This window comes from Sciurus carolinensis, chromosome 6 (assembly GCF_902686445.1).
Source record: "Sciurus carolinensis chromosome 6, mSciCar1.2, whole genome shotgun sequence".
Classification (NCBI taxonomy): Eukaryota; Metazoa; Chordata; class Mammalia; order Rodentia; family Sciuridae; genus Sciurus; species Sciurus carolinensis.
In genome coordinates, this window is record NC_062218.1 from 35,718,159 (window position 1) to 35,739,293 (window position 21,135).

Genomic DNA, 21,135 nt, shown 5'->3' on the forward strand with positions numbered 1-21,135 from the left:
TGTCATGGTTCATTTCAAGTTCCAAACAAATCTCCCTCTCCCCTGAACTGTTGACTTAAGTACCTGAACTATTATGTTACCACCGACCTAAATATCCCTGTTTCCTGGACACGTGTCATCTTTGTTCTCTCTGTTCTCCATCAATCTACCTCCTCTCAGTGTTTTGTGAGTGTTAGCTATATACATTCTAGTTACATACTAGAGTAATTTCTTTTAGACATTGAACTCAGTTGGCCCCTCAATTCTACATAAAAAAGATCCAGAAGGGTTACTAAAGTGGACGAATTTATATCTCATAGTAGAAAAATATGTGTATTCTCTCTCCCTTGCATCCCATACACACTCACCATGCACTGTATGGATCTGACTTCCCAGAAGCTTTGAATCCCCTCTAATCTTTTTACTCCCCTGATACAGATAATAAAAAGTTTCTTCCTTCTTTTGTCTGTAAAACAGTGACCAAATGTAAAATAAATAGAGCTTTTATGTGTATATTTATTTTGAAAATTCTTGGGTCAAATGCTGTTAAAAAAAAAAAAAAAAGAATTACAGACAACCCTTCTTCCTGCCATACCTCAGCAGGATCCAGACTGAAATTACTCTTCTGTCACACAGCATCACAATTGCAAGTTGTTAAATAATCAGCTTCTCCTTCTCCTTCTTCATATGGTGTGAAATCAACTTGGGGAGACAGTTGGGATGCAAAATGCAGCAATGTTAATGGCTTTGGTGAGAAGTATTAAGTCTGGAAGTTATTAAGCCTTCTTCCATGGAAATGAACACATTTTTTCTAGCTCAAAGGCACAAAGAATTCCTCCAAAGGAGACTTCGGCTCATCTTATCAGCACAATAATTCTAGGATCAAGTTAAGTGACATGTAAGAGAAGATGTCAATAGAAAAGGGCTACTTTTTGGAAATTTTTGATGGACAGCTCTATCTGGGACAGAACAAGCAGAGATGAACTTAAATTTGGTGGCTCCATGGTAGAGGAGTCACAGTTTCAATTTAAGGAAGAACTAACTGAGCCTGGAAAGGAGGCCACTGATAAATCTTGAGGTTGACTCCAGACTTCCGGAGCCCAGGTTGAGGTACATCTTGTTCACAGATGTGAGCAGTACTACTCAAAGTGAAGCTCGCTAAAGTCTGTTAAAAATTAAAAAAAAAAAAAATACACTTTGAGTCAGACTGTTGAATCAGAATCTATGGGGGTGGCAACCAGGAAATTGCATTTTAATGGTCTATATGACACATTCCAGTTTGCTAAACTCAGGATTGGGAAAAGGGTTTGTTTTCTGGAGCTTCCTTTCAATTTATAAGCCAGCCTCCCCTTTTAGCAGTTCTAATGATCTAGATTCCAAACTGATTCCAGCACTGGCTGGAAAATGGTCAAAATGGTAGTAGGCATAAGGCAAGGAGTATTGAATCTAGACCCCTCCACATTCCTTTCCTGCTCCATTATTCCATGCCAGTGCTTCCTATGCCAGCATTCCACCTGGATTTGCTCTCTGGAGGTAAAGCCACACACCACAGATCTTCTCTTCTCATGATTTTATCAGTCTTATCTTCAGCATAGTTTACCTTTCCAAACCCTGAGCTGTGACTTTGCTTCCAAGATGAACATACAATGTATTTCATGTATCCAGTGCTAAGTCATATCACCTTTACATAATTTGCAAGAGTAAGCATGGAACTTAGAGTCAAACAGATCCACATAATAATTTATGAATTGTGGGATTAATTTAATATTAGAATTTTTGAGTACAGTACTATGCATCTTGGGTTCAATTTTGCACCTCTAATAGGTTAAGAAAACCAACCTTAAAAGACTGTAGGTAGGATTAAATGGATACAATTCATGTAAAGCACTCAGCACAGGGCCTGGAATGCTATGGGGGCTCACTGTAGGTACCTTCCCTGTCTTTCCCCAGCTGGGTAATAAGGGTGCACACAAACAACCACATCCTGAAATTTCTACCTTACACTCAAGGCAATGAGAGTGATCATGAGATTAAGTGTGCAGGGCTGCCCATTGTCCAAATCCACATTTATGCAGAATAATACTGGTGTCCCCATTATTTCAAAGGGCGAGCTGTTGGTGGGGCTGAAATCACAACATGTTGACATCTTTTACCTCTCTGTTCCCAACCACTTGCTGACATCCTACCTAATTTCCCCCTTTGAACTAGTGACCACCTTTAGTTTCTATTTTCTTTATTCAACCTATGTAATCAGGTCAGTTTTACCACCTAAAGTCTGGTTTTGAGTTGACCCATCCCCCTTCAGTATCTTTCTAATACATCTTTAATTAAGACTAGGGTCCCATCATCTTTTCCTTCACTTTTCCTAGGCTCATTTCCCAGGTTCCTTTGACATTAGTCCACTATGCCCAACCTTGACTTCTCTTATCCTCGGAATTTCTTACCTCAGTTATTTGCTTTTGCTTTTTACTCAGCGAACAGCCATTCCCCACCCATTTGGCCATCCACTGTACTGTCCTTTCTGAAAGCCAACCAAAATCTTTTCAGGTCTCTATTGCCTCTAAATCGCCATGGACTTTGATCTTTAATCCTTTCATTTTTCTCCAATTTTATTTAGGTCATGCATGTGCCTGTCTTTTCATACCTACTTGATACTTGATAGGAACAATGGCATCTTAATCAATTTAAATATGCCTCACAGCACTTAGCTCAGAGCCCTCCACAGAGGAGCTATCCAATAGGGTAGGTAGTAACTTGAACTTAGTCTACTTGAATATACTGCCAAACTGAGTCTAGATCTTGCCATTCAAATGAGTTGAAAACAAAATTGCCATCACCCCTTTGGAATCTCATACTGGAGAGATAAGATGATGTGATGCTTTTAAGAGTTCATATTTGAGGTCACACACTTGAAGTACAATATCTAAAACAGAATAAGGCTCCAAATATGTTTTTGTTGTGATAAACAAACAGAACGACCTGTACTCAAATCCTACATGCACCTTGTGTGAGTGCATGCATGTGTGCACTAGGGATTGAACCCAGGGGCTTTGGCATGGTAAGCATGCACTGTACCACTGAATGAAATCCCAGCCATGGAGCCACCTTTTCTTAGCGGTGTTATCTGAGTAAGTTGCCTAACACTTCTAAGGCTCAGTTCCTTCACTTTAAACAGAAATAGCAATAGTACCTACTTTGGGGAGGTTTTCTGAATATTAAATCAAAGAATAAAGTAGTTAGTGTAATATCTGACAGCACCTAAAAACTGCTAATAATAATATCACAATATTATTATTGTCATTATCATCTTAATTGTGGGCCTGTATAAACACCATCCAACTTTATTCTGCATCAATTTACTTGCAAAGATGTGTTGCTTCCTAAAAATTCTGACAGGTGATAGGACTGTAGTTTTTTAAGCTGAAATAAAAACCCTATTAATTAATAAACTTCCACAAATTAGGGAAAGACTTGACAGGTTGCACACCTTCTTTTTAAGAATGTGTGAATTCTGTGGGGGTGATGTGTGAAAACTGGTGTTTGAAAAGTAAATTAAAAATAGTTCTTTAAGAAATAAAAATCTGTGTCTTTTGGCATTGCTAAAATGTAGAAAACACATCTGCAGTATTTGGCACCAATGACCAGATTGAAAGATACAGTACCTAAATCCAGGCTGGATTCAGTTTCCCTGAAAGCCACCCACAACTTCAAACAGTATTTTCTAAATGCATATGCTCAGGGGTTTTGTTAACCCAAATATTAGAAATGATTTGAAAAGTTATAGAGAAACTAGCTAGTCAAATGTTTGAATCTAGATCAAACTCCAAATTTTAGAGATGAAAATAATTAAGGCCGAGAGATCTCACAAATGCCTGGTGACTCTATTTTAGGTGGCACAAGAGAGCTCATTACAATCTCTTGGTGCCAACATGACACTTTCTGAATGAAGGTTTCTGGCACAAAGGCCAAGAGGACAGAGGCACAATCAGTCTACTTTTTAGTATGTTTTAGGACTTTTCACCTGGTAGAAAAAAAAAGGCAACAAATTCCCTGGAGTCAAGTGTCCCTGCACTGCCATTTCAGAGGTAAGTAAATGCCTTTGCAAGGCACAATTCAATAGCTGGCAATGACCTTGTCTACAGGCTTTATTCAGAAGACTGAATTTTTTTTTTTAAAGAAACAAAACAAGACAGTCAAATAAAAATCCTTGACCATTAACTCATTAGCATCACAGTCAGCTTTGCAATGGTTAAAAAGGAGAACTTTCTAGAATGTATGAGACTAAACTTCAGAGGAGGAAGCTATAGCACAAACACAATGACAAAGTTCAGATTTTTTTCCCCAAATAACTGACAAGTAATTTGCATAATACCAGAGAGGAAAAAATTGATTCTACCTATAAGGTCTTCATTTCTACTTTTTAATACCCCACCCTTGCCACTTCTCTTTCTCTTTTCAATGATAGAGCTTTACTATTCCAGATAGATAAAGCCAGAAGCAAGTTCTGAATTAGAACAGATGGCTGAGGAGAGTTTTTCAAAATTAATTCCATGGGCTGTTAATAAGTGTTATCTGAAAGAAAAAGTACATGGAAAACACCGTGTTAGTTAAATTTAAATAGGCTTCTTCACTAAAATACCTGTTACTGCCTTTTGTATGCTAATGTGCTTTGGGAATTTGGGGGGACAATTGTGAAAAATACAATTTTCCACACTTTTTAAATTTATTTTAACTTTCTCCCCCACAAATTCCACTTTAGTAGCAGTGTTACTAGTGCATGAATAGCCAAAAAGAAGTTTAAGTATGATTTGTAAACTCCCAAAGTTTATCAAGTGCTATCAAAAGAAAACCATTTATTCCCTGACTGATTTCTTCTTCTTGGCTTCTTCAAAGGCTGGTTCCTACCCTGGGAAAAATTGGCTAAAATCCATTTTGACTAAAGCAAGCTTGTTGTATGGCAAAGTGCTTTCCTGAGCATAGAGTTATGGTATGACTGTAAGAGGCCATGGGAAGACTTGTGTCATGCTAAATATGTAAAAGTTAAAAGTGATCTTCTTACATTCTAGAATAGAAAGAATGGGAAGAGTTGGAGTCAGTTCAACTCCAGCTCCTGCTGCCTCTTCTCCAACTTTAATGGGTTCCCAGGAACTCCAAATTTGGAGACACTATGGGCTAAAGTTAATGATAGCACATTTATGTGTACATATCTCCCTTATTTCTAATTTGGTGAAAGAGGGGGTAAATTGTTAATTATCAGAAGGGTGAATGTCTGTAGAGTGCTAAAGCTTTCTTGTTTTGATGAATATTTTGATGGAACTAGCTGAGTTCTGGCATAAGAAGGCTGGAAGAGGTGACTAGTTAGGCACAATTTCCTGGAGAAGAATGTCCCCAAAGCAATCTGAATGTGGGGAGAGAAAGGTAATTAGAAAGAGGAAAGAAACAAGAGGGGATCCAGTCAGAGGAGTGAGACCAAGGAGTATATGTCACAGCGAAGATATCCCAGGACAGAAGGTCTGCGATTCCAGACAAATCTAAAATTTATTTTTAAATTCTATGTATTACAGTCATCATAAAACATCCCTATCTCCTTAGGTATCCCCTAAAAGGTAAAAACTATCGTAGGAACATGTAGAAGCATGAAGCAAGTTTCGTGTCTCAGAATGGAACAAGGGGTGAGATGGAAAGGGAGGATTGACCCATCGAATGATACAATCCAGCAGAAGTGAGGGTTTGAACCATAAGAGCACAACATAGACAATATCAGAAATCTTAGGGAAGGCCTTGCACTTGCATGGGGTGTACAATGAAGGATAGATAACCGTATTTAAATCTCAAGAAATAGGGAGATCCCAGCTAATATCTGAATAATGAAAGGAAACTATGATTTTGCCAGGAATAATCTTCCATCCCAATGATTTGTGGCTCCCATTACCCAAAAATGCCAATAATCCCAATGAGTTCACCTATCAGGATTCTAATCCTAATGATCAATTGTCTACATATACTTGGATGCCTTACTGGCACTGGAAACTAAGCATGACCTGAATGTGTCTCTCCAAGTCCTTGTGTCTTTGTTTCCTGCCTCTGAATGCTCCCTTCAAACCTTAATTCTCAATCAGAAACTACATCCTTACCTCCTTCTGTCATTCATATCACATAGCCAACTAGTCACTAATTAGTCCTCATTTTCTCAGCTCACTTACCATTCCATTCTAAGTCTTCTCAGTTTAGCTTGCACTCTCCTGTGTTAAAACAATTCTAAGCCCCTCTTAAAGGTTTACTCTCTCCACTCTATCTATTTTCCAGGTTGCATCAATTACTATCTAAAAATTCAGATCTGATCTTTCAACAGCTACACATTATTATCCAGCTCCTCATTTCTCACAGGATGAAGTTCTCTGTAGCCTGGCTAAAAGATTTGTTGCGAGTGTATTCTGGCCTGCCATTATAGGCTTTTTCTCCTGTCATCTACACCTGTATTCTGCTCCATACAGTCACCCATATTATTTCATCTCAAAACCTTTTCTCCTTGTTTTCTTGTCCTTGACTTTAAGCAAAACCTTCATGCTTTGTCTCTTTATCATAATTCAAATTATTAATTAAACATAAAAATAAGATATCTGGTAAGGATTTGTATTCTCTCTTCAGACACTGTTTATGATGCTTAGCATCATAATCCAAAAGAATAAATAATATAGGAGATTCTGCATGTTCTGTCACCCTCATAGGAAAGAGCTAAAGAGATCTTTGGTGATTGTTCAAATTGTACCTTGCAGGCTCTACATTGTACCCACCACTCTACATGGCTAAGCTTGACAAATGGAAGGCCCACTCTCTGCACAGTAAGCCTTCCTTATGGGGCAGCATAGCAAGGTATAGGGCATAGCATGTGACTTGAGAATGGAGTCTAAGTATCTGTTTCATCATATATTGTCCAAAGGACCTTAGGCAAAACATTTCACTTTTCTGAATCTCATTTTTTTAGAAGTCTGCAAGACAGTGTTTACTTCCTAGGACTATTAGCAGATCAAATGACACTGATGTATAAAAAGACTCTAAAACAGTAAAAAAATGACTTTAAAATCTATAAAGAACTAGACAAAGTGACAGGAGTGTTATGAGGAAAGAACCAGATATAGATGCAAAATACATGGTGTTAGGGGTTGATCTGTTTCCTACAAAAAGTATGTTCAAGTCCACCCCGGTACCTGTGTGACCTGATTTGGAAACAGGGTGTGTTCAGAGGTAATTAAGCTAAGATGAGGTCATTGGGTGGGTTCTAATGCAATATGATTGTTGTCCTCATAAGAAAAGAAGATAGGGGCACACGGGGAGAAGGCCTTGGAAGAAGTAAGAAGATCAGGAGAGATACAGCTGAAATCCATTCCAAGAACTGTCAGCCATCACCAGAAACTAGGACAGAGACAAGTCCAGATCTTCCCTCGGAGTCCCCAAAAGGAACCAACTCTGATAATACCTTGATTTTGGACTTCTAGTTTCCATATCTGTGAGGCAACACATTTCTATTTTTTTAAGACACCCAATTTGTGGTACTTGGTTATGGCAGCCCCAGAAAATGGATACATGTGGGTATGGATTGTTGCTCAACCACTTTGCAACTCTATGAAAAATTATTCACATTTCCCCACAACAATTTGAGGACACTTACCTTTCTGTGATTGTTTCTCTGAGGCCACTTGCCACACCTTTGACCACAGTGCTAGCTTTGGGGGTTAGCACCACCTGAGAAATAAAAAACGAGCCCTTCTTTCTTCTCTCGGTGATGGACGCCTGAAGAAACTGGATCAGTTTTTCGGGGTCTGTGGTGTTGGCCCAGGGTGCTGGCATCATCTGCCCAGGCCAGAGAAAGGGCACTTCCAGAGCAACAGGACTGTGGTAGAAGACCAGCACTTGGTAGTCCTTCTCCCACAGGTACTTTAAACTCACTTCCTGGGCAAAAATCGCTGGGCACATTTTGTTGCCGTAGGTGTCTTTCAGCATTTGGACCAGTTTTTCATGGTGATATTTCTGCATTCCATAAAAATGGTTGAAGTCCAAGAACACTACCTCCTTATGGTGATCTGTGAGGAATGCATTGATCTCTTCAAGGCCTTCATTGACTTTGGCACTGAACAAACCATGAGCAAAATAGAGTTCATTGTCTGGGTCTCTGGGCTTGGTGGAAATTCGAAGATCAAAATAACGGATTCCAGCTCCTAGCTGACCAGTGAAGTTCATCGTTTGAGTGGCTAGCCACTTCCGCATCAGCTTCTTGGCTACAGTTCCAAACACAGAGACAAAATTCTGGACAGTTTCTGGCTGTTCAGGGCCTACTGGAGAGGCTTCATCAATGTAGAAGCTGAAGGAATCATGGGACCCTGGAAAAATAACAAGCACACTGTGATTAATGTCCAGTCCTACATCCTTCCCAACTTCTTTCCTTCTTGTAGTATCCATACTTTTCCCTCAAATAAGTCAATGGAAATACTAAGCAAAACTTAGTTCATTTTCATATTTTAGGAGGATCTTTTAATAACCTAGTCCTATGTTCTAATGTAGGACACAGACTACTTCAATTGATTAACCTACTTGTAAAATAATTAGAAACATTTCCTTCAGATTAATATTTTGCAATTTAAATAATCATTTGCTTCTTTGAACAATGAATTTAATGTATTCACTAGGATTGGCAGTCCACATAGGTGGTATAATTCATCATTCATTGGAAGGATGTATGGAGACTCACCAGTTCCCAAATACCTTGACTATAATTTTAATCTTTCCCTCATTTTGGGTTGTTTTTAACCACAGAGGGATTATATCAATGAATAAAAAAGTCCTTTTCACAGAAAATCAATGTATGAATTGTTATTTCATGCACTTTGGAAATCGCAAGAGATAAAGGAGACAGAGGAGAAAAAGATAAAAGCACAGGACAATGCTGGTATATTTAACTTCTCTCCTGACCTTGTGTGAACTTAGATGAGACCAAGCACTTTTCACATACTGAATACACAGTGATTTTTTTTCCTTGCAAGTTAATACAACTGACAACATTTAAAAATTAACTAATAGTCTGTTCTTTAATGATATTTTCTTTCAACAACTAAAGTTCTTTGGGGTTGGCTTCCAAATTTAGAATAATTTCTTCCTCAGCACAAAGGATTATTTATTTAGTTATTTTCAGCAGTTGTTAAGTATCAAAACTCCATGAATTCAGTGATGAACATGTCTATCATTTGCCTAAAAGCAGAGATTTAAAACGTAACTGGAACCCAGTAAAGAAAAAGTAGTTCTAGGTTGAGTTTTACTTTTCAAACTCTCCTTTAATTCTTGGACACGATCTACTGAATAGCTAAAATTAAATTAATGTGTCCTGGGTGTTTCACACATTGGAAGCGGCAGATGTACTTCCCATTCTGACACCTTTTCTTTCCTCTTTTATGACCTTGTTCCAGTACTGTCACTCTCCATCTGTTATTCAGACTTTCCCTGAGTACATCTTGTTGCCTCAGCCCCAAGGTATGTCCTTTAAGGCATAGTGTTTTCTAGTTCTTTCAATTTCCTAATACAAAACTCACCCACAAACACGCACACACACACACACACACACACATACACCTTCATTTAACCCCTCAAGGCCTTTGTCTGATAAGCTATTTGAAGCAATTTTTTTAAGGGATGCCATATTTATCTATGTCTATATTCCATATTGATACCTCTCTATACCTCTGTCTGCATCTACACACAGGTCCATATGTTTCCATCTAGCTTCAAAAGTTCACAGAAATCATCAAAGCAGGGATTTCAAACAGCATGGTAGGTTGGTAGAAGAAGAAATTTGCAAAATACTTTGATACTCTGCAAATCATAAATTTAAGATTTAGAACAGATAACTTCTCAAGATTATTAGATTGTTTTAAACAAGAAAGGTAACCCAAATATATAGAAATTCAATTTTTGATTTCATTTAAAACTGTGTGGTGTGTTTATCTTTGCTAGATGGTATAGGAAGAAAATGTCAGCCCTGTTTTTCATTCCCATTTTTCTTTTTTCCTTTCTTGGATTTGTTGAATGAGTCTTAATATACCACCTTAACTATTGGTTTATTAAATGGAAGCTGTATTTTGATTTTATTAACAAAGTTTATTTATGGGTATGATGTGTGGAGAGTGGGTGAGCCCCCAGTTATCAGAGTTCCTGCAGTGTCCTGCCAAAGGTGAGGATGTAATAGGCCTTGACTCTCAGCTCTGACACTAATAGTTATCATATCTCCAAGGACAAAGGGTTTCCTGGGTGCAGCAGAATGTTCCTAGCACTACAAAAGTAGGATAGTTGCAAAAATGTTTCTAGTTCTGTAACTTTTTAGTGTACAAAGAAGCCTCTGACAGCTCACAAGCCTTGAACAATTTACAGTGCCCCTATAGTTTAACTTCCTGATTATGAGACCCTATATAATAAATTTGCAGAGCTAGTTCTGGATCACTTCCTCCATCAGAGTGCAGAGTCCCACCTGGTCTCAACTTTGCCTGAAAATGTCTCTGTGTTTTCTTTGTCTCTGTCTTTTTCTCCATTTCCAGTAGCCCCTACTCAAGATCCTTTGTTGATGCTGCACGGGTTGTGTAAATGATGTAAAATATATATATACATAATTATAAATATCACTTTTAATATTAAAAACAAAGTTAGTAGAGGGGAGTTTTTAAAATAACTATTCTGTAAGCTTAAATAAAATAGGGCATGTTTGTAATTTAATTTTTCTTTATGAAAATCAAAGATAATGCATGACTATTTGATAAATAAAAATGGTGCATCAAAATGTATTAACTTCCAAGCTGGATTCTCTAAGAAAATCATGACTTTAAATTGGTTTTTAGATTAGAAAGCATTAGCCAATGCAGTGCACAGAAGGCAGCATTGAAGAAGGTGGTGGGAGACAACTCCAAGTTCAAATTCCATCAGTAACTCACAGTTTAAGCAGGATTTTCAGGTCATCATCCATACACATAGCTTTGGTTTTCTAATTTGTTAAAACATCACAGAATTTTCTTAAAGAATGAATGAAACCATGTTTCATGAATTTCCCATAAGAGGGCTATCAAATTTAAATTACTATTATTTTATAGTGTTATAACTCTAACTATAAATATTGCTACACTTGAGACTAAGTAAGCATCACCCAGACAAATACACATTGGGATGACTGTGTGAGTATATGGAAGAAGGTCAGGGACAGAAAGGATTTAAGTTGCAGGGTTTAGGTGTGGAAATACTTATTGAAAACAAGAGTCTTATCATCATTTGTCTAAGAGGTTGCAAATGTAAACAATTAACATTGCTCCATTTCTTGTGGGTTTGAACAGCTTCTAAAGATTCACATTCTGTCATATTAATTAAATTGACATGTGACATATAGTAAGAACTAAACTTCCTCATTCAACTTCTTTGCTGAATTATTTATACGAGTTCTTTGGGATGAACTTCAGGTTGGTCTTTCCATTCAGCCATAGTTCCATTTCAAATTCTATAAAATTATGGATTCAATAAACATCAAGGGAAATGTATCTAGTCAATTTGGTCTCTAAACCTACAGACCAAAAGGCCTGGTCGGCAAAGAGTTGACATGTGTATGACTGTTCAATTCCAATAGCTACATCCTCACCTTAGAATTCAGGCTCTGACTAGGTCAAAGCAGGAACTGCTTCTCTCCTTGTCCCAGTGAAGCACTGAGATTGCTGGTGACAGTCCATATGTGGGCATCCCTCTCCTTTCCTGTTCTAGTCCTGTTATTTGTCACAGCTGACGTTTCCAAGGTTTCTACTTTCTAGCAACCAGTTTTGCTCATTTTTGATAGCTTGGTTCTCCTATGACTGAAACTACAGTGGTGAAGCATGAGTACCTTCCATCTCTGAACTAAAAGAAAGCTTCTGGGTAAAGACATGAAAGGGTAGATTCATTTTTTGAAGCCCTTTTCTAGGTTTGAAGAAAGGTAGGTGGCACTGTTTCCACTTGACCAGAGAAGAGATGAAATTCTGGAGTGAAGCTTCACCTCTAGTTTCCCCTCATGAGAGTCCTAACACTAGTCTTATTTTGTGACCTACATTTATTTCCTCCTGTGCACTGAAGGTTTTTTCACTCATGGTTATGTTTTCCCTGAATTCACATTTCATCTGGTCTGCAGTACGTTGTGTTATTTTATGTAGTTAGAAACACTTGTCATGTTATTTGAATTTTTCTCTGTCTTTGCATCATGTGCTCCACTACAACTCCTCACATATACACACTTGATTTTAGGTTAGAGTCTAAGTTCCCAAGAGGGGGAAACAACTCTGTACCTTATAAATGGACATCCAGGTGTTCATTATGACATGTAGCTGTAGTAACATAAAGACACTAAAGTCAATGAGTCAAAATTGTTCACGTGGGATACACTACAAAAGCAAACTACTTCGACTACTAATAATATTAGGCCTAATAATATTAGGCCAGATTAGACCATTTGACAAAGGGGTACCATTGGCCCTCTTTTTCTTTATCATTTCCCACTGAACTATCTTGGACTATTCTGTGCAGTCTGGCTCTCTTTTTTTCAATTTTGATTCCATCTTTAATCCACTGTAAAGAAACTATCATGATTAGGACCCACATAAAAGCACAATGAAATATCACAGATGACTATCAAAAAAACTGCATCAGTCATTCCAGTGAATTCATTCCTAAATTTAGCACAGAGCTTTGTAGTTATATAGTTAATGTCATTGATTGAATAAATGAATGTATCCTGTTGAACAAATGAGTGAATCCTGCTAGCCTTTCTGGAACATTTGGTACTCTGGATTTTCTTCTTAAAATATTTCTTCTTTTGTCTTCTGGGACACAACTTTTTTGCAAGTTTTGCTCCTCCCCAATCTTCTATACTGCCTTCTATTGTTCCTCCAACTTCTAAGTGAAGGTGTATCCAAAGCTCACTTCAAGACATCGACTTGCTCCATATTTTGGTAATCTCATCCTTTTCTTTAGCCTCTTCTTTCATTTCTACGGATGCATGAAAATTGATACCATCTGATTTATCTTGCATTTCAGAACTCCTGCCTGCCTACCAAGCAAATAAATATCATTGCTCCATGGGCACCGTGAACTTAGGAGTCCCAGATGAAACTTAGTGTTCCCCTTGAAACCTGCTCTTCTCTTGTAAACATTATTATATTTAATTATCTCATCATCCACTATCTCATCCTGCAGTTCATCTTCAACTCTTCCTTATCCTTCAAGCCTGACATTCAATCAGTTTTATGTGTCAAGCTACACACTATGGAGAGATACAAACTCTCTCTCTTCAGATGTTCTCTCAGATCTGTCCTCTTCTTTCCATTCCATTGCTAGTGGGGACAACTGAAATATCTTTCAGGTATTGCTTGAACTCAAACCTCTGCTGTTTCCTTTCACTCCTTCTGTTAGTATTTAAAACTCATCCACAGGCATTATCTGTAGAGACATGTTTAAGTAGCCCTAAGATGGCGGCTGGCACTGGGCTAATAGGAGGTGCATAATTAGGGTTAACAAGGCATGATCAACAGATGATCCTCATTCTTTCTTAATTGGTACCATGGCACATGCTCCAATCATGCTACTTAATCCTAAGCTGATTGGCTGCCTTAGTGTATATAAGATCGCAGAACGAGGGACTAAGCACACACCTCTGGGTTGCAGATAGCAGATCGTAGAACACGGGACTAAGAACGCACCTACGTAGGATGAACCCCTAAGAAGAAGCAGCAGACCACTAAGAAGCACCTCTGATAGAAAGCACCTCTGATAGCACGCACCTCTAGCACACACCTTTGGGTCGCAGGTTGCAGGACGCAGGCTGTACGACATACGCCGCACCCTGCACCTCCAAGAAGCGACCCACCTTTAAGAAGCAGTAGACCTTTGATAAGCGTTTCCTTTCTGAAAGCGTAGCACCTCTAAAATTAAGCAAAGCCTCTCTTCCTCTAAGCAAAACCTCTCTTCCTCTAAGCAAAACCTCTCTTCTTCTAAGCAAAGTCTCTCTTCCTCTAAGCAAAGCCTCTCTTCCTCTCAAAGCCTCTCTTCCTCTATAAACTAGCGAACAAGCAAGCAAGAAAGGAAGTAGCCCAGATAAAGATAATAGAAGTAGTTCATTCCCAGTCCACCTCCAATAAATTCCCGTGGGATTGTTGCTGTGGGCGGCAACAATTATCCAGTGTTAGCCTCTAGAATGGATTCAATCTTAAGAAAAAAGATGTATAATTGGTTTCAGCTCCAAACACTGCAGTCGTTCCTCTTGCTTTCTGTCTCACTTTCATTAACAGATCTTTTGACTGGGTAATTTGTCTAATGTACAATTCCTCTTAAGGAATATTTTATTATTATAGCTTCCTATTACTCTCAAAAGACTGAAATCTCATCACTAGAGTCTCTTCTGATAACTAGAGCTTTGTTGTATGCAGAATCTGTCTTCCTATCATTGTCCCTTCAATACCACTGACTCCAGAGTATGCATCTGCTGGATCCATTCCTTGTCAATTTGTGCTAAATCCCTAAACACCAACCTTTGGGAGATTACAAGCACTAGGACCTCAGTAGGTGATCCTCTCAAGTGAATTTGTACTGCCCCATTTCTAACAGTATAAAAGAAATAGAACCCACTCCTGACTTCTAACTGTAAAGGAGGAAAGGAAATAGACAGATCTAGAAAATGATACTAACAGTCAAATCATTTTTACTTGGTTTGGAAGGCAATGAGCTCTCTCCAGGTGGGACTACATGATGCTCAATCTGACAGAAAAAAAAAAAAAAAAAAACACTTTGAAATTAATCACTTTGTTCTTACTTGACAGCCTATAATTAATCTCATTAATTTTTGTTTACCACACTGATTAAACTGATCAGTTGTTTGGATTTTTGAAGACAAAGATGAAACTTTAAGCAGAAAGAATCACTTCCTATTCTTGGCACATAACCTTGCCTTAGTCCTCCAGCATATGATTAGGTCTTTGTGAACAAAACAAGAACAAGATTTTATTTTATTTTATTTTTTTTTGTCAACAGAGATGATGTACACCACACTTCTAAATCTGGACCACCACACTTCTAAAATTGAACAAATAATTAAAAACATGCACAACTTGTAACTGACAACATATATACTTCACCTGACATAATTAGTGTATAGGAAATGCACTTTGAATGTTAAATTAAACCTGACATATTTGGTGAAGCGCTGTGATTAATCCTTTTCTAATGAAAAAAATTATCATGCTTTAATTTCTTTTTGAGTAAATCTGTATCTTTCATATTGTATAAATCCTCTTCCCTCAGCCCATCCCAGAGACAGTAAGCTGAAGTAGAGGATGTTGGTGTTTTCCACTGTTTTGATCCAGGGTCTCAGATGCTAAATCTGAAAAGCCTTATTACATTAATGCCTCCTAGGAGTAGAGAAGCTCGCTATTCATCACAATTTCTATAAACTTGCTGGATTGTTTCCTTAAACCAATAGGTGAGCTGATGCCGAATCCCTTTAAAGCAACAATATTCCAGAAAAGAGAGCTGGCTCCAATTGCCACCCTCAGTGAAACTGTTACGCCTCTTTTCATATGCATTGCTTTCTAAAGATTATCAATACAGTTACTAGAAAAATAATTTAAAGAGATTCTAATAAATACAGCATGTCTAAATTATGTCCAACTTCCTGCAAACAGCTCAGTCAGGCACTCTCCCTTTGTATTGCAGTGTCTTCATCGAGGAAACCTTCTCAGCAGAGAGTTTGGACTCCTGCACTGAGATTTTGCTGTGTACAATATGCTATTAGCCTGCTAAGAACAGAATGACAACCCTCCAGCATCACAGCATTGGTGAAGGCAGTTTTCAAAAGGGAGGTCCTGGGATCTGGAAAAATCTATATTCAAATAACAAAAATTTAAAAGGAATATCAATAGGACAGCATCATTTTTCAGAAAATGAGAAAGAGCAATAGATTCTTCTGCCCTCAAGCCGGTGAAACTCTCGAGCAGTGGCACTTAGCCAGGGGTGATTTTGATTCAAGGGTATTTGACAACATGTGGTCTTTGCGTATGCTAGGTGAGTGCTCTGGTATTTGACAACATGTGGGGACATTTTGGATTGTTAACAACTGAAGAGGGCTGCTCCTGACATCTAGTGGGTAGAGGGCCAGGGATTCAGTTAAACATCCTACACTGCCCTGGCCAGCCCTATGACAAAGAATTACCCGGTTCAATACATCCATAAAGACTGAGAAGACATGCACCAGTGAAAACCTCAGAGGTGGAAACCAAGCACTGCACTGCCCCCTCCACCTCTGATCCTCACACTCCTTGCCTGCAATGTACCATTCTGCTCTCAAACCATTCCACATGCCCACAGCAACCTGAAACTATTGCATGTAAGGGATTGCCTCTGACTTTGTTAGAAACCCAACAGAATATGTAGCTTTGGAATTTATGTCTACTAATCTCTTGGTTTTTCCTTCAAGATCTCTTTTAATTCTTATGACAAGTTCTGAAGATAATACACCTTTCAGGCCAAAATTAAATCATCAAAATAGACGTCTTTTATTCATTGATCTCCAACTCCACCCCAGAAACTTTTGTGTGTCACAAGTTTTGTGGGGGAAATGTTCGCCCTGCTCTTTTTATAATTTTTCATTAGCCAAGCACCTGTTGTGTGCAAGACACTAGCGTGGTTCTGTGTTTTACTGAGAACTGTGGGTGGGGGAAAATTCAAATAACATTGTTATCAAGCAAGGGAAGGAAGGTTGTGACTCCTATCAAGTGGCCCTCATGTCCCACCTCCTGCTGTATAGTATTAATCATTTAATAGACATTTATTGAATATCTATTATATGTCATGCATTAGGTTGGGGATATGGAAATAAAAGAGTGTATAAGACTTATCTGGGATCTGTCCTCGTGGAGTTCATAACACAGTGGGGAGAGTAAGCAAGAAAAAACATCATCACAAAGTATAGCAAATGCTATGGTAAACTGCATGTGATGCCTTTTGATAAAACAGAAGTCCATTACTGAGTGGGACATGATCTTCTAAAGAAAATTAACAATCAAAGTAAAAGGGTAGGAACAAATCCCCAAGACAAGCAACCCTTAAGATGATTTGCCAATGTTTTAATGTAATGTTCATAGGGATCACTTGGGATGGGGAGTGAGATTCTGCCTTTCTAGCAAGTTTCCCGGTATTATAAATGCCATTGTTTCTAGGAATACACTTTGAGGTATAAAAGCCATATAGGACTTTCTGCTCGTCGACTACCTGTGATACTGCTTTCTCCCCTCAGTTTGGTCTGCTGTGCTTTCCCACTCTCAGTCCCTATCCCTTCAGATACACAGACCCATGCAGACACACATGAGGAAACAGATGCACACACAGACACACACATGGGCACACATACACATACATATTGATGCATGCACTTCAGCTTATATGATCTAAGTTATAGTTGTATAACAACTTCCCAAGTTTGAAGAGATGTTGTAATGCCCATGTTGTAGGTTGTTGGTTAAATACTTCACTGAGTCACAAAGAAACATTTCTGAACTTCTCTTTCTTTATAATCTATGAATAAAACATTTATTTTTTAAAAAAATTTTTAGTTGTAAATGGACACAATACCCTTATTTTATTTTTTTATGTTGTGCTGAGGATTGAACCCAGTGCCTCACATGTGCTAAGCAAGAGCTCTACCACCGAGCCACAACCCCAGCCCTAAACACTATTAATACTTTTCATAATAAATAATTTATTTTGATAAATTTTCTGAGCTCATTTACATAAGAACTCTGGAAGTAAAATCTGTACATCTTAATTTAAAAGCTAAACAAAAACCTGTGACCCTAAGAACAAGGCATAGCATATCCAAGCCCAGGAAAGCTTGGTTCCTCTTATCCTTGAGGTCACCAAGCTGAATTACCTTTCAAATGTCTTTATTTACAGATTTATAATGATACCCTTCTCATATGTAGTGAGTCAAGGAGAAGGATGAATCAAGGATGACTAAATAATCTGAAAAGCAGAGGGTGGGGGAATGTCCAAGAAAGAAATGTGACAAAGTAGAGGAAGAAAGATGGCATATTGATTGAACATGGCTACTTTAGCAGAGCTCAGAAAGGAATTCAAAAGGGACATTTCTGTTGGAAAGAACCAGAACACCTGGTTCCTCATGACATTTGGCTCTGCTTTAATCTCCAGAGGGTCCGGGCAGCCCAAGAAAAGTAAGAAAATCTTGACCTGAGAAATAGATGTGTTTTAACAATGAGAAAACACAAGAAAGCCTGTTCTGCACAGCAAGTTGTCTGAGTCTTCCCCATTCACTACTCCTGAAGTGGCCCTATGAAGTCACAGGAAATTGAATTCCCAGCAGCCTTCAGTAATGTTTAGCCCAGGGTCCCAAGGTTACTTACAATGGATCACTCTCCCTTTGCTGACTGGGCTCCAGCACACCAGGTTTCTTTCTGCTTATGGAATACACCACACTCGTTCCGACGTAGCTCCTGCACTGGCTACTCCCAAGACCTGTAAAGCTCTGCACCTAATTGTGTGCATGCCTAGCACCTTTTCAACCAAGTCTCAACTTAAATGTCTCATCTTAAATACACTTTCCTGCATCCAAGGTATCTAACTCATGCAGCCCTCCCCTGCTGCCTGTCAGTCTCTACTGCCTGATGAAGTCATATTTCTTCATAGCATTTATCATTAACTTTGAGTTTCATTTTATTTAATTGCTCACTGTCTATCTTCCCCATTAACTTTCAAATTCTGTGAGAACAGGAATTGAATTTCTCTTGCTCAGTACAGTGTGTCCCTAACCAAAGGTACAGAGATTGGTACATAAGAGATACTCAATAAATATTTGCAAAAACCAAAGGCCGACTGTTTTCCCTGATAAGTGGAGAATGATATATAATAGGGGTGTGGAGGTGGGGAGTGAGAGAAGAATGGGGGAACTTTAGATTATGTAGAAGGAAATGAGAGGAGGGGGGTATGAAAAATGGTGAAATGAGACACATTATTACCCTATGTATATGTATGATTACACGGATGGTATGAATCTACATTGTGTACAACCATAGAAACGAAATGATGTACCCCATTTGTGTACAATGAATCAAAATGCAGTCTGTAAAAAATTAAAAGCTAAATAAAAACTAACTAAAAATTAAAAGCTAAATAACACTATCTACCTACAAAGATTATAAAATAGCAAGCACTAAATATGGATCACACAGAAAATACTTGAGAAGCCTTAGCATTTATTATTCCTATGAAATATTTTTTTTTTTCTCTATGACTAACACTGAGAATGAAGTGCCTGGTACATAGTAAGTTCTTACCAAATATTGGCTGAATGAGTGAAAGAATGAATAAGAATTGCACCAAAAGGTTGCAAATGTCTGTTGCTGCCATAAGTTCTTAGAACTACTCAGAATATGGCAACATTCTAAAGCAGAACTTTGGATAGACAAATGTATCTAAAATCCTCCTTTTATATATTCCCGTACCATGACCACAGGTAGCAATGCCAAGTCCTTCCAGTTCTGGAAGGTCCTGTTCCATATGCACATGCCATTCAAGATTCTAACCAGTAGTGTTGGCTCTTCTGAGACCCAGAGCCAGCACTACCTGCTTTTCCTCTACCCAGGCCTCCTGTCGGGGGCTCAAGTGTAGAGGAGCTTACTCTAAACCATCTCTTCCCCTACAAGTTTTAGCCTTAAGACAGGTAAAAACTGAAAGCAACAACAGCAGCCATTGAAGGGAAAGCAAAGGAGACTTAGTGTCCTATGCAGGTAATAAACAATATAAGGAATGAAAGAAAGTTGGGAAGGGGGCTGTTGTTGGCACACGATCAGCCTGGTCTTCCTCAGTCCTCTTTAGGAGCTAAGTGTGTAAGATGCTGAAATCTTTTTAATGCTACTCCTGCCTGTTTCCTCCACTGAGTCTCCCTGTAGCAGTAAACCCCAGAGTGTGGGGCAACCTTGTAAATGTGGAACCACAGAAGCAGCACTGGTTACCTGGGCACGTGGAGTAAATAGCCTAAGGAAAGGAAAGGGTCTGCTCAGATAAAACCAAATCCATACAGCTAAAGGCAACTATTCAGAAAGAAAACAACAACAACAAATAACTGTTTTGCTTTTTTCCCCCTATGAAGAAAACAAATATGAAACACAGCATATAAACAGTCCAATTATTAAATTCTCTTATATTTGAGAGAGAGTCCTCTGAAGTTCCCCTGTTTAGCTTTGTTCCTTGCCATGCCTGGCACTATTTGTTTTCCTTTTATGAATAATGAAATCCAAAATAACACACATTACCCTTAATCATGTTTTTGCTACAGAAAAAAAAAAAAATCTCCTTGAAATTCAAGCCTTTGATTCTATCAGGTCCCCACAAAACACCACTTTTTGCCAACAGCTGAATCTTTTTGCTTCTCAATGAAGGGCTTGAGGCCTGGGGATTATTCCTTGGCTCTTCTTTCCCACGTCCATTTCTCTTCCTACAGCCTTGGGATTTGAGATCTGTATACATAGATCTGTATACCTGCTTTTGTTTTCCAACCTGCAGCAGATGCCTGGAGAACTGGCGTACACACACAGACTGGTTTCTAAAAATTAGGACACAGGTGCCACAACTGGATAGACCATAAGAGGATTCTAGATACCACTGCCTTGATGATACATGATATTTTGTCCCATAAATCATGTGTGGCATGCAAACATTCTGAAACCACTCACCCCCAAATATATATCAGTAGTGAAGCATAAGTTTTGAAATAGTTTTGGTTATACAGAGTATCCATTATGGATACCTACACACACACACACACACACACACACAGATTTGTCAAATGCACTGGATATCATCAATGTTTTTCCATAGCATTGCATAGTCTTTGAGCATTGTTCACATGATTGCATTATGTTGCATATACTAATAAATATGCTGACAATGCCTCTACCAGTATGCATTTTTATTTTCCTCTCATATAAATTATATTAAAATGAACCTCTTCCTATTTTTTTTTTTTTTTAGTAAGTTTTCAGACACCCTGTAGTTCCATTTGTTAGCAGGTGACTTACCAAACTCTCCTCCTCCACTTCATTATCC

The 21,135-nt window shown here is 38.4% G+C and overlaps 1 protein-coding gene across 1 annotated transcript in view; it reads right to left on the minus strand.

Moving 5' to 3' along the window:
- Positions 1 to 21,135, minus strand: part of Plcxd3 (phosphatidylinositol specific phospholipase C X domain containing 3) — a 145,112-nt gene that overhangs the window by 44,883 nt on the left and 79,094 nt on the right. Inside the window, exon 2 of the mRNA XM_047556996.1 lies at positions 7,649 to 8,357. Within this exon, the coding sequence (XP_047412952.1) occupies positions 7,649 to 8,357 (709 nt within the window). The remainder of the gene's footprint in view (positions 1 to 7,648; positions 8,358 to 21,135) is intronic.